This window comes from Neophocaena asiaeorientalis, unplaced genomic scaffold, assembly GCF_003031525.2.
Source record: "Neophocaena asiaeorientalis asiaeorientalis breed wild unplaced genomic scaffold, Neophocaena_asiaeorientalis_V1.1 scaffold35, whole genome shotgun sequence".
NCBI lineage: Eukaryota > Metazoa > Chordata > Mammalia > Artiodactyla > Phocoenidae > Neophocaena > Neophocaena asiaeorientalis.
Genome location: NW_020172984.1, coordinates 355,991 through 373,224, shown reverse-complemented (window position 1 = coordinate 373,224; position 17,234 = coordinate 355,991). Strand labels below are relative to the sequence as shown.

Below are 17,234 nucleotides of genomic sequence, written 5' to 3'. Positions count from 1 at the left end.
GGGGAGCGACATGGACACGAACATGTATATTACAACCATCTGAAAACAATACAGAATTTTCAAAGATGTAAAGAAGCATACAGATTACTAAAAGGAATTGGGGCTCAGTGACGTTAAAGGGACTTTCCTAGGGCACATGAGAGCTATTGGTAAAGCCAGCATGAAAGCACAGAGACACCTGCTCTACCAAACTGCGGCTTATGCGGAAATAATCAAGAGATCGTAAGGCAAACACTCCTATCCCTCTAACCTCTTCCTACCTTCTCCTACTCCCAGGATTATAATGTTGAGTATGATAAAGCTCTGCTATAGTTTTAGCATTTCATATATGATTTCAAATCACCTTAACATCAAATTAAATTAAAAAAAATAACCTCCCCTCCTTTTCAGGTAATACATTAATCTGTTTCCATTCCGGAGAGTGATTTTTTCTACTTTTTCATGATCCCATTTATAGACCAGTGACAATTCTCAGAGGAGAAAAAAATCCCATATTCTCTCTCACAAGCAATTTGAAGAATGATATATTTATGACACTTTCAAGACTTAAATCTTATTTCAATTTATTCATTCCTTCAGAAATTCATAAAAAATCTGAGTACTTAAGTATGCTTCAAAGCCTTTTCAAATGCATATAATGAGAATTTGGGGGCTGGAAAGGGCTTTGGAGAGTAACCCAGAACATTCATTTTGCAATTAGGAAACTGAAGCCTAGCAGTGGTAAGTGACTTATCTAGGGTCCCACAGGCAGAAAGTGGGTAAGAATTCTGGTTTCCTGATATCTAGAATAATACTATTTTTACTACCCATTTGGTGAACCATACTTGATATGACAGTTTCTTCATCTGGTACCATTCTGTGCTTTTATTGCAAAGTCCAGATTTTTTTTTTTTTTTTTGCGGTACGCGGGCCTCTCGTCGTCCCCTGCATCGGCAGGCGGACTCTCAACCACTGCGCCAGCAGGGAAGCCCCAGATTTTGTCTTTATTTGAAACTGTAGCCTATAATAATAATGTGGATATGATATTAAACATATTATAATGCTTAAGGTTGTGTCATTGGTATTTTATAAAGGTAGCTCTTGTGTCTATTTTGGTAACACCTACTGATCCTTACTAAAACATCTGCATGTTCTAAGACCTCCTATTAGGACAGTTGTTTGGTTTGTTTCAATCATCCCAATAGCTGATTTGACCAGGCTGTGATCATCAGTTATGAGTATTAAGGTGGCTGGAAATGGACTATTCTCTGGGCCAGTGTCTCTACTACACAGGCTAACAGAGCAAAAACACCGTGGTGGCTATATTTTCACTTTAATCACAAATTATCCAGATTGGAGGTTCACATAGCTCAAATCTGAGACAGCTGTCATTTTTTTTACTTCCTTTTTTCCTAGAGTGATCTGGTCTCAAAGTTTTGACCAGAGAAATTACCAGCAGATTGTGCAAAATCCATTGTAGACGTTGCCTCAAAGAAAGTTACCTGGATTGTATCTCCTGTCTGTTTCGCTGCTAGTGGGTATAAGACTGTTTCAGTTACTGATTCTTATATGTTAACAGTGAAATTCATCACCTGCATTTCCTTCTACAGGACATCAAAAAGTGTTATAATTTTGGCTTTCCTACAACAATATTTTGATAGTAATTGAAATTCTACAAGTACTCGTATTATAACTTAGCATTGTTATGCATTTAAATAGCAGGAGATTGGAGTTTTACACATTTGTTCAGGTATATTTTGAAAATGAAATATGGAAATGAAAAGTCTTCTTTATATTAAATGTTCACAGTTTAACTTTCCATAAGGCTTATTAAATAATATGCAAATAGCTACCATTCTGCTGAAATGTCACAGTAAATACATTAATAATGGCACAGAAGTGAAATGTCCCCAAATGGGAAACCATTTTCATGATCTCCTAAATCTCTTTTACAAATAAAACTTTGCTTTTCTTTTTAACTGAAAAAAGTTCCATTTCTAAAAGAATATAAAAATAGAAAATGAGTCAAGAAAACTTTTACAGATACAATTTTTAAAGAAATTCTTAAAACATTAGATGAAATATTGTATATATCTTTAAGAATGTGCTTTGTCTCACCACACCAAACATCATATGAAAACTAAATTAAATTAGTATATTATATATGAACTGTTGAAAGGTATAACTAAATGTTAAAATTTTAGTTAAGATAGACAACTTAAACATATAATAAGTACTACCATATTTTTTAAAGTTAAGCTCTGCTAAAACCTACCTACAAGACTAATTTGCAAATCTATCATTTTGAATCAAAAAATAAAAGAATGTTTAATCAAGCAAGGCACATTTCTTTTAGGCAAGTCTGTCTTTAATACCATTCATCTGGGCACAGTGTAGACTTCGCTTATTTACATATAAACGGGCTAATTTATGTATGAGAGGCTTTGGTACAAAACACACTTTCACAAATAAAGTTGCACATAACTCAGAACAGAGAAGATAACATTAATATACATCATGACTCAACGTAGTCCAGTAATTAAATGAAAGAAGAAAACAGTGTAATAAGTTGCCTTGTTAGAAACAAACATTTAGGTTTTCTTTATTAGCAGTAGTGATTAGTTTTTGGATGATTAAATATCATCAAAATGTCAAAAGGTTGAAATGATACTTTATTATTTTTAATGTTCTTCTTTATTTCTTGGTCAATATCTTTTATATTGCACACAATTTGAAGAGAATCCTCCAGGTTCAGAGCTGTTTCTTGTATATGAAGCATTTCTTAGAGACATGTTATTTAATGTCAACTGAAACAAAAGTATGTGCTGGCAGACAGATCACTGTCCATCAGCAATATAACCAACACTGTATTCTTGATCTAAGCAATTTAAAAAGAGCATCCTACTGGTCAGTGCAGCTCTACAGTTCTTTACGTAGGGCTCTTCAGGTATCTGTTGGACAGAGTAAACATAATAATTTACTGTATATTTAGTTTTTAAAAAATTGTAGACTTTAGGTCACTATTAAATATTCTACTTATTACACTTTTAAAAACTTTATTTTTTTTTTTACTGTTACCTTGAGAAGTTTGAGCAACTTAATTTTCTAAATGCATTAACCACATATTGAGGGCTTTTAATTGATAAGTCAGAAACAGTTTCAGAGTATGCTGAAATTATGAACATTTTTCCCCTTATTAATAATGAACTCCAAATGTAGTCTAAACCAATGTGGTTGTTTTTGGAATAGGAAAATTTATCTTCATCTTTAGAACCATCTGAAAGGTACTGTCTACTGATTTTTAGAAAAATACATGTTTCAATTTTCTCAATGTACTTTCAAGGTGTTGTTTCTTTTCTGGCTGTACATCCCACTGTGGTAATCTAAGATGAGAACTCCTTTGAAGTGAATAGATAAGTGTTATGGAGAGGAAAAAAATGGAGAGAGAGAAACAGTCTCAAAATGAGTATTTTGACAACCATGTTCTAGGTACTACAAATGTAGTACCTAGAACTACAGATAATCTGTAATGACAGATTACCCTGTCATTACAAATAACTTTCAAATCTATTGATCCTTTAAAATATGAACTCTGTACAGTTATATACCACTTTAGGGAATAAAAAATTAAGATAACAATAGCCACTTAACCAAGGTCTGTGGAGAACCAAGAAATAAAAGTTCAAGTGTATTGCCTTCCTCTCCCCAACTACAAAAAAATCATCTGGAAATAAGGATAATAAAGTGTTTCTTAAAAATAGCATAAGGCAGCACAACTGTCTCGTTCACTGCTACATTCAGAATATAGAATGGTGTCTGGCACACAGTAGATACTTTATATGCTCAGTGAATGAATAAATCCCTATTACTTTGTACAGTGTCTACACATAGGAGCTACGCGGTAAACATACGTTGAATGAATGAATGGATATATAAAAATTAGGTTTATGCACTTGAGAGATTTACTAATTGTGATACTTATACCTACAAAAACAGAAAATCATGCACCCAGCTTCAGATTTCCATATGTGAATATAATCCATCATAATACATAGAGAAGACTGTTTCTCATAAATACTCCTGGTCTTAGCAGGTGTCTCAAAACCAGTTGTAAATGCCTAATGATGGCCACCTGGAATTTGACTGTGCTTTTCATGCAAGACTCATTCACTCACTAAACTACATGGTGTATACCTACTATTCTGGGAAATTATCTGGTGAAAAGTCTTCCTTTTTGGCCTGGATTATACTTGCTCATCCTTCATGAAGGAAGTAACTTCTTCTTAACCCTGGTCTTCAGTCAAAAAGCAAGAGTACCTTCTTGCATCACAGTACACTTAATGTTCATTACGAAAGTTTTAAAATTACAGTGGTCTACTAGCTATGGATGACAACTAATTATAAGAAATCACAAGTAACATGAATGATATGATACTCTTTTTATTTCCTCAGTGTCTAGCTTCTGCTCAATGCTACTGCAGCTTTGATTACCTTGAGATGGTTCTATTACGCTATTCTTTTCTTGATGCACCCTTTTTATATAAGAGGCTGGGGCTTTCTTTAACTTCATCTGTCAATACCTGCTTCAAGGCTCTTGGGATTATTAAGTCTGGTACAGCTTGGCATCCTAATAGACTGTAGGTGCGGAAGGAGTTGCAATTCAACAGAAACAAACAATTCAACAAATTCAACAAACAATTCAACAAACAAGAACAAACAAAACAAAAAATAAAAGTGATTTTAGATGGTAATCATATTGTTTCTATTAGTGGCTAAGAAATTGGTTGAAGGGCTTAGAAAAATGAACATTGACTTAAGTATCAAAATTACAGAAGAGAGAAAGAAAGTATAATGGTGACTTATAATTGAAGATATCAATATTTGACCAAATAAATATTCTAAGATATAAAGCAAGAAAAAAGGATAAGAATAGTCAAATTTCAATAGCTATCAAGTCTGTGAAAAAGTAACTGATACCTCTACTCAGGCCTAAATGAAAGAGGTGCAGATATCCAGGTTACCTGTTAGCCTCACTAACTCGTGTCTGATGAGGAAAAAGCTGAATCATTCTGTGACGCGGTGTTATGGGAACTTTGTCCTCGTGTGTCTATACTTTGACATCTACTAAATAACTTTTGGCTGCACATCAACAACATCTACTAAATAACAGTTGGCTGCACATCAACAACTTCTACAAATTCTACCAGCTAAATGGTCATGAATTAGCCCCAAGGACTAGAAAGAGTCTAGCTATGGATGAGCTAAGTTATGTATAATTCTCTGATTGTCCTCTTGGAAAATTATGCACTCTTGGGGAGCAGAAAAAGTTTAAACTCACGCAGTAATTAAAACTGGTAATGTGCCAAGATGTTAGCTTTGTTAAAAATCTGAAAGTCATGCGAAAATGAGCTGTGAGGTATAAGCAGTATTTAGGTACTAAAAATAAATCTCCTCAATTCACATAGTAATATATTTATAGTAATATAATTTATAGCAATATAAGTTGACCTTTCAAAATGAGTTAAAATGTTTGCAGGTAAAAAGTTTACAGAATCTAGGTATAAAGCAACTCAGACACAGTTCTTACTTGGAGAAATTATTTCTCTCTATGGTTTTCAGTCGCTTACTACATTTTTAAATCTCACATAGAGTCACTCTTGTTTAACTGATTTTAATGACAATTTCTTATAAAAGTAATAGATTAGTGAATTCCTCAAATACACATTGCTCTTCCTCAAATACACCAGGTATTTTGTTTTGTCCTGTAGTCTTACCTGAGGTAAATATAAAATGTAATGGCATGTGAGGCTGCCTCTTAAATATCTAATACCTTGGCTATACCAGGTTACAATAGAATATCTGGAAAAACCCATACTGAGTTAAGTAATAAAAATAAACAATGTTACAATTCCTCACCCAAAACCAGAAAAAAAAAAAGAAATGAAAATTATGCATTTTCAATTCTCTAGTCTGTGTCATTTCTTTAAAAAGTCCTAACAATGTGTCCTCAGAAGAGAGAAATGATCTCTGTCCTATGTGGCCTTAATTGTACAAAGTGATAGAAGATGAAAGAGTTTCTAAGTTCTACTGGTCTACAGATGTAATCTCAAGCATATGCAGACATGCATTAGCTTTGATTAATTTGGTGACGTATCTGGTAAGGAAATTGTGCCACTGCATATGCAGAGGCAACACCCAGGTGAATCTCTGGTCTGGTCTGCCTGAGAAATCCAGGGAAAGGAGAAAATTCAGAAGTGGTGTGGGGAAGGTTCCTTGCTATTCACATCAGAAGAATCCCCATTTCCTACAGCAGAAGGAAGTGCATTTGTTATCATATTGCCTAAAATCATGGCAATATCTGCAGTACTCATTTATATCAATGTTTAATTAGTTTCAGTAATTCCATATTACACTTTGGCTTTTCAAGGCTGCTAGGAATCTCCCAATACCAACATATGCTACTGGACTGTCTCTCACCTTCCATCTTATTTTATTTAGAAGCAGCTTAAGTTTTGCCATTATAACTGTCATTCTAAGAACCCACCCTTATTTCTCACGGATGGATCTTCTTTCATACATGAACAAATCACTTTTAAAAATAGCCGATTTTTGTGATCCTACCACATAACCTGACAACTACATGAAAAATTAGGTTATATTGTAAAAGAAATAATTTTGTCCAGTAAGGCCTTATGTACAGTAATATAATTCTTTAACGTGATTCATTGATGAGATCTCTAATAATTTATTCAATCAGTTTCCATAGTCCTGAAGACCCCATGGGTGTTTAAGGACTCACTATTAACTGAAACCAAGACTGAACTTACAGGGAAGTTTCTTAGAATGTCTGCTAGATAGGTAAGTTCCTGGATATATTAATTGCTTGTTCTGATTTTTGCTGTCTGTACTACTTGGGTCAACCAGTCAACAAGTATATACTGAATATCATTTATAAAGAGCATTCTATTAGCTATTAGGTAGGAAACACCGTCTCTGTGAGGCATTCTGACTTCCAGATACCCTTGGCGATTAGGAGCGACATCACATATAATGTTATATTTAACATGCCCCTGCTGGAGCATGTTTTGCCAAATGGAAGGCTTCTCCAGTGAACCAATTACGAGGAATTTCATCCAAAAGAGCACGGTGAGGAGTACAAGCCTCACAGTGATAAAATGAAGCATAGATACACAACATAAACATTTTGTTTGTAGTTTAAAAACGCTCAAACTGGAATGCTATTCCCTTCTTCTCATCGCTCCCTCAAATAAATACTCATTAAGCACTAACCTTATTCCAGGTAATATTCTAGGCCTTGGAGGATACAGTCCCAAAGAACAGACAAAAATCTTTGTTCTCATGGAAGTGAAGGGAAGACAGCAATAAACAAAGTAAGTGAAATGTCTAATATTTTAGAGGATGAAACAGATCAGAGGAAGGTATAGGGAGTCCTGTGGAGGTGGCAATTTTAAACAGAGCAGCCAGGAGAGGTTCCACCGAGACAGTGACACCTAAGGAGGTGAAAGAACGAGCCGTGCAGAGAGCAGACGCTACAGCCTTCCAGGCAGGGGAATAGGAAGTACAGAGACCTGAATAGAGCATGCCAGATATATCTGAGGAAAAGCAAGGAGGCCAGTGCAGCTGCAGTTAAGGATGAATCTGAAGAGGAATCAGAAGGGTAACGGGGGCTAGATGAGGTAGGGCCTTGTAGGCCACTGTGAGGTCTTTAGTTTATACTCTGTGTGAAACGGGGAGCCAAGTGGGGGTTTTGCCGCAAAGAAGTAACATGATCTGACAAGTGTTTTAAAAGGAACACTCCGGCTGCTATGTTGAGAATAGACTCAGGTAGGGGAAAGGATAGGAGGCAGGGGGCCAGTCAGGAGGGTCGAAAATCATCTGTAAAAACCAGATGAGAGATAACGATGGCTTGGATGGTAGCAGAAGTGGTAAGACTCTGGAAACATTTAAAAAGTGGAGCCAATAGGATTTGCAAACAGATTGGATAAGGGGTGTAAGAGAAAGAGAGAAAGACGATTCGAAGGATTTTAGCCTGAGCAACTGGAAAATTGAAGTTGCCAGTAACTGAGATGGGGAAGAAGTCAGGAGGCATAGGCTTGATGGCGGGGGTGGGGGAGGAGAAGGAAGCTCAGTTTTGGATATATTAAGTTGGAGATAGACATTAGCTGTGCAAGTGGAGATGTCAAGTAGACAATCGGAAATTCAATCCGGAGTTCGGGAGAGGGGTCCAAGTGGGAGATATAAATTTACGTATAGATCATCTAAAGCTATGAGAATAAGAATGAATTCAGAAAGAAAAGAGGTCTAAGGACTAAGCCATGGAGCATGGGTTTCTCCAACATGAAGACCCGGGAGAGGTGAGGAAGAACCAGTAAAAGAGTCTGAGTAGGAAAGGTCAGAGAGGTAGGAAGAAAATCCAGAGTGTGGTATCCTGAAAGTTAAATGAAAAATTTCTTCCCAGAAGTGGGAATGTATTCTACAGTGCCAAATGCTTCTGACAGGTCAAATGAAATGATTACCGAGAAATGGCCCTGGGTATAGCTATAGGAGGTCACCACTGACCCTGAAAAGTACACTTTTGGTGAAGTGGTAGGGGTGAAAGCCTGAACAGATTCCAGAGAGAATGGGAAGGGATTCAACGGTGAACAAAGAGAGATAGAGTCCCCACTCTCACAGAGGAAATAGACATTAATTATACAACACAAATTAATGTAAAATTACAGCTATGTCAAGATAACATACTATATTCAACTCATTCTAAGATATACTGTTTTAGATTTGAGCAGCTATGAAATTAGGATGTACCTTAAAATCACTGGTACTTTCCCGTATAATTGGCAGGTTCTTTGTTTTTAAAGGCATATAAAATAATGGTGGTTCTAATAATCAAAAGCACTTAAATTTGATGAAATATACCATAATAGAGGAATTGATTAAACCAGTCATGAGAGATATCTTGGAGGAAGTACTGAAGTAAAAATAAAAGTGAATGAGATGAGGAGGGAAGGAAGGGGCCAGTAGTGGGAACATTTGCAAAGATCCCCATTCTTAAAAAGGCAGCTTATTCTGTAATTGGAAGACGATCAGGGTTGCTGGAGTACAGCAGAATGAGGGAAGGAGCACAGGTATAGGATAAGGCTAGACACGAGGGCTAAGCCAGATCCTATGGGGCCATGAAGGCTATGTTAGGCCTTTGGGTCTCTATACTAATAGACCCAAAGAACAGGAAAAGACCTTGAGAGAATTTTAAGCAGAGGCAGGTGATATAATCAGATTGAGTCTCGAAAAGATCATTCTGGCTAACAGGTGGAGAAAGGGTCAGGTTGGCCACAGGAAACGTGGGAAGGCCAGTTAAGAGACCTTCACACTTACCCAGCATAGAGGTGATAGGAGTATAGACTCTGGTAGTGGTAGCGATCTAGAAAAGTGGATTCTTTATAGAGATATTTAGGAGGCGAAATGACAAAACTCAGTTATAGACTGAATGTATTTACTACTTTTTGAATCTAATACATATTACTACATTAATAGATACAATAAAACTGCCTTTTAAGCAAGGCTTTGAAAAATAAAAATGATTTGTAAATGTTTGTGCTGCACATATGAATGAAAGCAAATATTTTGGAAATTCACTAATTTTCAGAAAAAGAATTAGACTGTTTAGATCTACAGACAACAAGTAAATACATCTTAGGATAGGAAATAACTTATGAAGAGGTGAAGTGTGTGTGCATGCGTGTGTGTGTGTGTGTGTGTGGGCGTGTGTGTAATAAAGTAACCCCACTGGTTTCTCTTCCAAATTAAATTAAAGGCTTTAATTTAAGGAACATGTTTAAATGCAAAAAAATAAGAACCTTAGGATTCTTAAAGAAAAAGAGTTTAAAATAAACTTAGTGGAAAACAAGTGAAACAGCAGTGCTGATTGGTCTATAACACGTAGGCACAATGCTGATTTTCATTCTAAGGAGTTGGTGGGGATCTCCATAGAGATTCCCCAGAGCCTTTGTGCTCTCAAGGGAGGGGTGAGGGTGAGGTTGGGGGCTCATCGGTAGAGAAAAAGCTCCTCTCCATCCCCTATCACCATGCTGGGGGCTATGATCCCTGGATCTGCAAAGTCAGAGCCCTGCATGCACAGGTTTATTCCTAACATTCTTCAGATAGGAGGAAACATGATTTTTTGTTCATTTAAATGTTGTCTTACTAACAATCAGAATCCCAGGATTTACTTTTCAAGCGAGAGTTCCTATTCTGCACTGTTTAGATTGCAACAATAAAATGGCTCCCAAGAAAATGATGAAGCCTCTTTTCCAGATCTCTTCTTTAATGCATTTGATGGTTTAATGGTGCAAACTCTGAAATGTAAGAAAAAACACATCCAGTACCAAAAAAAAGAAAAAAAGAGAGAGAAAAAACATGAAAACTTTTTTTGTAAAATGTTTTTTCTTTACAATGTCAAAGGCAAAATTAGTTCATAGCATCACTGAAAACAAAGACAAATATCTGAAAAATTTCTAACCTGTCTGAATAATTTAAAGAATACTATTATCATGTATACTCTGTGGCAATGGCCATTTTCTGGCAGGAGGTTGGGGGCTGAGTAACAGTGGTAAGGTTTGGGTAATGCATGGCTTCCCTTCTTCCTGTCTTCTCTGATTTGCCTTCTCTCAAAGATTATCAACCACTTTCAGCAGGTTATAAAAAACAAGTGGTTTCATTTATGTATAAAATTACTACACAAAATGTAGGAAATTAGTAGTATAAAAGCAATAGTCTTATTCTCCTTAGTTTAAAAGGCCAAATACAAAACAGAAAGAAAAAACCCCACCCTAAAATGCAATCCCCCAATATCCTCTTCCCCATTTACCTCTATCTCACAGTGTTTCTGTAAGTCTTCAGACTCAGGGGCACATGTACTTCTTTGCATTTCTTAGTGGGAGGGGCTATCACTTCTATTCACAGTTGAGAGGTAGAAAGAACTCGTAACTACTGTAGAAAATGTTGACATTTTAAATGTATTGAGAAGTCAGTAAATTACAGTTACGGTTCTCAGAGGAATAGATTATTGGCATATATTATATATATTGGATTTATATATGATCAGCAAAGCAATTACTTGAGTATGTTATATACCAAAGAGGTAAACAATAAGCTTTATGTATATGAACCATAGCTTTGAATTTCTTCATACTGTGTATTTAAAATTTCAATCCCCAAATTTTATTTCAAAGTTGAGAAATAACTGATATAACACTCCTCTTATGTGTAGCCATCTGTGATTATGTCACCTTAGTTGGTGGGTATTTAAATTTGCTATAATATCAGTTTAAAACAATATATAAGAAATAAAACAATAGCAATGTTATTGTTTTTATCTCTGGATTCACCAGCTATAGGGTATATACATTTTCCCAGGGTTTTGACAGATGTGTGTCGATCCAATCACACCTCCTCCCATGAATCTCTTGTACACACAGACATACGTATACCTTTCAACATTCAAAACAAGCAATTGAGCTCAGTGAAGTCTGCGGTTTGACAAAGCTAAGTAGCACGTGTAAACTTAGACTCATTAGCATTCTGCTCTAAGCCCGATTCACTACCCATTTTCATTCTCTAAATGCCTTAGGACCTCAGGGAAGGGGCTACAACTAATCATGTGGGTCACAATTATATTCTAATTGTTTTTTTAAGCCCAGTTGCTCTTAAAGATTCATGGAGTGGTTAGGTTAGGCAATAATGTCACAAATTTCAATGAAATGGCAACCTCCTTCTGCTTTCCATGCTATTGTTCTAAGTAATTTCCCCCTTCTTAATAAGGGACAGTCAAAATGTTTATACTATTTTCTGGCATGGTTCTTCAGTAACCTAAGCAAAGTATGAGAAGATGGAAAAATAACAATCTGCATAATAGCAATACTATCATCTCTTGTAGATTAAAACACATGACAATAGGAAATTAATCTTAAAACTGAAAAGATATCCATTGTCCTAGCAGGTATCACTACCAAGACTAATTATACTTTCTGAGTACTATAATATTAAATCCAGATAAATCAATCGTGTAAGAAAATAATCTTTTGTTACTAGAAAAGTCAGTCTCTTCATCTGATTTAAATACCGTATTTGGTCCCTATGGTTAAAAATATCTGATGGTTAAAAAAGGGTTAATTTTTCGGTACGCTGAATGAATTACGTTTCTGGAAATATGTTCTTTACATGAATTCATTGATTAGTAACATGGGCTGAAGTCAAACCTAAAAGCATAAGAAATTTATTTTCTCAATCTCTTTCAAGTCACTCAATAAAGGGAACATGTGTTTTGGGGCCACAATGACCTAGCTTTAAATCATGCTGGATTTCTTGCTAACTGTGAAGTCTTAGGGAAATCACTTAGCTTTAACCATCTGTTTTTTACCCTCCTAAGATAGGGTTAATACCACTTGCCTTGCAGAGTTGAGAAGTGTCCTGGACATGACTGACCCTTAACAAATCGTAATTATTATTGCTATTATAGAAAGTAAATAGGAAGACACTGATAATTGATGTATTTCATGCCATTCACAAGGCTTGATATTAATTATACAGTGCCTGTGATGATCACAATCATAATGTAATCCCTTAGCGAATAATGTAATGTAATCTCTTGGCAAAATCTCTGATGCATTAACATTTACCCTATGAGGGTAACACAACAACCCTATGAGGTACTATTTATTATCCTCATTTTACAAATAAGGAAACTGAAGCACAGAGAGATTAAGTAATTTGCTCAAGGTCATACAGTATTCAAACCCTGGCAATATGACTGCAGAACTTATGCTTTAAATCACTTCATTAAAAGCCTGAAAATAACACTAAGGTAAGATAATAGCCATTCACTCATCAAATGTATTGAATACAAACAAGGTGCTACATTTGGTGCTGGGCACTAGAATCCAAAACTTTGTCAAGAGCTGTACAGAACCTATAACCTTCAAGGAGCTTACAATATGGCGACCAGAAGGAATACTACTACCTCAAAGTTATGACTCAAAAGTCATATTTTTCTGGGTTAAAAAAAAGTCTCCTTTGTATTACTGTTATTTTAAAACCGTACAATTCCAAAAATTATGGCACAACCATAATTTACTTATAGAACTAATCAGGGTTTCTACATCTCCTGAATAACTCTGAATAACACTGTTAGTGCACTTTGTTCATCTTTATGCTAACATCTTTTAAGAACAGATACAAAAATTATTCTTATGTAATTACTAGAGTGTATCTACATATCACCACTAAAATGGGTCCTAAAAACAACTTCTGGTCATTAAGAATACCAAAAGTTTGGTCAAAAGGTGGATCAATGTTAAAGGCTCAAACAAGTAGCAAAGGGAACTAGATAAAGGAGTTCTATTTCGAAGACCATATATAAGAACAATGAGTCTATGACCAGGTACACAGATTTCTTGCTTCTGTTTTTTGGGGTTTTTGTTTTCTTTTCCTCCTCTTCCCCGTCATATAGTCATAATCATCATTTTTCACTCTCTCAAATGCACAAATAATAAAGTAAGTAGGCTTCTGACTACCTGAAAATATTTTATGAGCTTTAAAAATAGTGTTACTCTCACTTACTCTAGGATAAAATAGTTAAACCTATCAAACCAAAAAGCAATTGTGCATAATGTATACTTTATATAATGTATATCCAATAAATTGAATATGCTAAAATAAAATGTTACCCTTATTGCAATTTTAACCATCTTTGTTTTGAAGAATTGTACTACTAAATAATTATGTAAATGAAATCAGACCAATAATCTAACAGCAGGTCTGCCTTTTATCCGTTTTTCAGGGGAAACACGTTGTTCAGAAGCCAAGGAGGTTAGTAAAAGGAATGGAATCATTTTCAGCTCAGTTTGGGTGAAGGTTATCCTGAAGAGAAATGACTCTTTTCCCACTTTTTTGCAATAAACAATGGAAACCAAAGAATAGTTGGCAACCTGGACATCAAACAGAAAAGGTGTTATAAATGATCTTCAAAAGGCACCTAGCATATAATGAATATAAAACTATTGATTTTGCAAGGTAGCACAAATCTAGATATGAATGGCACCCCCCTGGTTCCCTGTACAAAAAGAGAGTGTTCTCAGTAGCTCCCACAGTGCTCACCTGATGCTGTCTTCTGGCCATCCCTGGCACATGGCTGAAACTTGCAAGTACTTCCCCAAGGTTTGGTTACTTCCTGTTCCTCCTTCTTATTGATTGTCTGCAATTCCCTCAGTTAAAAGTGTGCATCCTTTATATTTTTCAAGTATATTTAGTTTTTCAAGGGCTGTGATGGTGACACTGCTGTTGTGGGATCTGGATAATGTTTTTAAAGAGGAAGTCTGAAGGTCCCTTGTAGTAAGGTTTCAGGTATATTGATTGAATCTTTCACTTGCTTATGTGCAGAACACTTTGACATTTGCTTGTTAACTTCATTTGTTGGCTTCTTGGGAAAAGAAAACAGTAGAGAAGCATCTTTTAAAATGATTGCCTAATTACTGGCATTTCATTCAAATCATGGCTTACTGTAGTGTATATTTAACATTCCAATGACGATATTTTCCTTTTCAATTCAGTCAATATGGGATGACATCAGTGATTTTCTGTAGTAAAAATATGCATTTTGTGATTCATTTCACCACTTTGGATTCTCAGACTTTACTTGTGCGGTTTATTCAAACAGTGGTTTTCCTTGTGAAATCATGTAAGTAGGAACCATCTGGAAAGGTTACTGTGGAAACAGCAGGGGCTAGGGGGTGGGGCTAGAGAGCAAGAGATGCCATGACAACCTTTTCGGGTTTCCCGGGAAACATGGGTTGCTATGGGAACTGCATCAGTCAGGTCCGAATTAGTAACTTCTGCTGGAAGGAGTGTCTGCCACTTTAATCTTCTTGTGATACTGCAGAAGCTTATCTCTCAGATGCATTAGGAAATTTTTTTGTTTCTCTCAGCAGCACTGAAAACATCTGTTTCTAGACTTTGATAGATGTTAGCTAGAATGAATACAGAATTTCATAGGAATCTCTTAGTCTAATACTTTCGAAATGCTTAACAAGCCCCAAAGAGTTAAACTAATTGGTCAGATCGGGACATCTTGGGCATTTCCCTTAGTTCAAAGTTGTAGAGATCCTTAAAATTCCGGAAGGGGGGCTTCCAAATAGAAATTCCAGTTGAAAACAAATAAACTTACGGTGGGTTTACAAGTCATTGTTCTAAATAGACTTTTCATCCACCTATCCACAGTGTTGGCAATTGAACTAGATATTCAATAGTGTTGATGGGTCCATCAAACCGAAGCATCCTTTAAGTATGTGCCTGCTTTACTTAGTAAAGAAACAGCTGCCTTTGGATTCTGAGGTTAGACAGTTACTCTGTTCTTTAGTTTCATTTCCTTCCAGGATGTACAGTTTTTTTTGTTTGGTTTTCTTTTTTTGTCTTTTTTTTTTTTTTTTTACAGAGCATGTGCTAAAAATCAAGTTTAAAGTAAGTTTGTTGTTCGAAATATTAAGAGAGGGAGAGAGAGAAAAAAAGGAGAGCTGAGAGAATGCAGCCCACTTGCAAAACAGACACCTGTTTCAGTATGAAGCAGTAGGGAGAGAGAGAATGAAGTGTGCTTTCCACTTCTTCATGTCCTTTCCTTGATGAATGGTCTGGAAATGTATAAAACAAGGGCATACACAGACCAAGGGGGCACGTTCCACACAATACTGGGCACAGCATGTCACTTGTTTCATATATTAAACATCGGTAAATATCTTTTTGATGTTGACACAGGAGTTGGGATTATTGTTCGTGGTGCAGGTGGCCGTGGAATTGCCCGTTTTGAAGGGGGTCTGGGGGAAAGCGCTATGGTTCATATCCCCCTCTTCGATCACCATATACTCCGACTTACTTAGAGTCGAGTTACTCCTCGCTTTCCGGAGCTCCTCGGCTGAAGGGGAGAGGTGCTGGCAACTTCCCACGTGCAGGTACTGGGCTTGCTCTTCCCCTTCTGTCTCCCGGTGGTAGAAGTAATTGAAGTTGGAAACAATCACAGGGACTGGCAAAGCAATGGTCAAGACACCAGCGATGGCACAGAGTGACCCCACAATCTTGCCCCCTATGGTCACTGGGTGCATGTCACCGTAACCTACGGTCGTCATGGTTACCACAGCCCACCAGAAGGCATCAGGGATACTGCTAAAACCTGAAGTGGGGTCGTCTGCCTCCGCAAAATACACCGCGCTGGAGAAAAGGATGACCCCAATAAAAAGGAAAAAAATGAGCAGCCCTAGCTCCCGCATGGAAGCCTTCAGCGTCTGCCCCAGGATCTGCAGCCCCTTGGAGTGGCGGGAGAGCTTGAATATGCGGAAGACCCTCACCAGGCGGATGACTCTCAGGATGGCCAGGGACATGGCTTGCTGTCCATTGCCTTGTCGCTCAGCCAGCTCGGTGCCCAGAGTGATGAAATAAGGGATGATGGCCACAATGTCTATCAGGTTCATGATATTTCGCGAGAAGGTGGCTTTGCTGGGGCAAGCGAAGAACCGCACCAGCAGCTCAAAGGAGAACCAGATGATGCACAGAGTCTCCACTACGAAGAAGGGATCGGAGAAGCTGGAGGCTCCCGCGGGAACCCCCGACGTGCTGTTGCTGGCCGTCTCGAACAGCTCCTGCGACGGCGAGGCGGTGTAGTACTTCTCATCGCGGAACTCGGGCAGCGTCTCCAGGCAGAAGATGACGATGGAGATGAGGATGACGAGCACGGACACGATGGCGATGCCCCGGGCCGGCCCGGAGCTCTCCGGGTACTCGAAGAGCAGCCACACCTGGCGCTGGAAATCTCGGCGGGGCAGGGGCCGCTCCTCCTCCCGCAGGAAGCCCTCGTCCTCGCGGAACTTCTCCATGGCCTCCTCGCCCAGCTGGTAGAAGCGGATCTCCTCGGAGAAGATGTCGATGGGCACATTGACCGGCCGGCGGATTCGGCCCCCGGACTGATAGTAGTAGAGGATGGCGTCGAAGCTGGGCCGGTTGCGGTCGAAAAAGTACTCATTGCGGAGCGGGTCGAAGTACCTCATGCGCCGCTTGGGGTCGCCCAGCAGAGTCTCCGGGAACTGGCAGAGGGTCTTGAGCTGCGTCTCGAAGCGCAGCCCCGAGATGTTGATGACCACGCGCTCCCCGCAGCAGTCCTGCTCGCCGGCGGCGGGCAGCGCGGGCGGCAGCGGCTCGTA

The 17,234-nt window shown here is 37.8% G+C and overlaps 2 protein-coding genes across 2 annotated transcripts in view; both read right to left on the bottom strand.

Moving 5' to 3' along the window:
• The window catches only part of KCNA2 (potassium voltage-gated channel subfamily A member 2), a 66,235-nt gene extending 51,964 nt beyond the window's left edge, over positions 1 to 14,271 (bottom strand). Inside the window, exon 1 of the mRNA XM_024742066.1 lies at positions 14,149 to 14,271. The gene's annotated coding sequence lies outside the window, so the exon portion shown is untranslated. The remainder of the gene's footprint in view (positions 1 to 14,148) is intronic.
• Positions 14,272 to 15,727: 1,456 nt separating this feature from the next.
• The window catches only part of LOC112397824 (potassium voltage-gated channel subfamily A member 3), a 57,464-nt gene continuing 55,957 nt past the window's right edge, over positions 15,728 to 17,234 (bottom strand). The window contains exon 4 of the mRNA XM_024742103.1: positions 15,728 to 17,228. Coding sequence (XP_024597871.1) covers positions 15,762 to 17,228 — 1,467 coding nt within the window. The 3' untranslated portion in view covers positions 15,728 to 15,761. The remainder of the gene's footprint in view (positions 17,229 to 17,234) is intronic.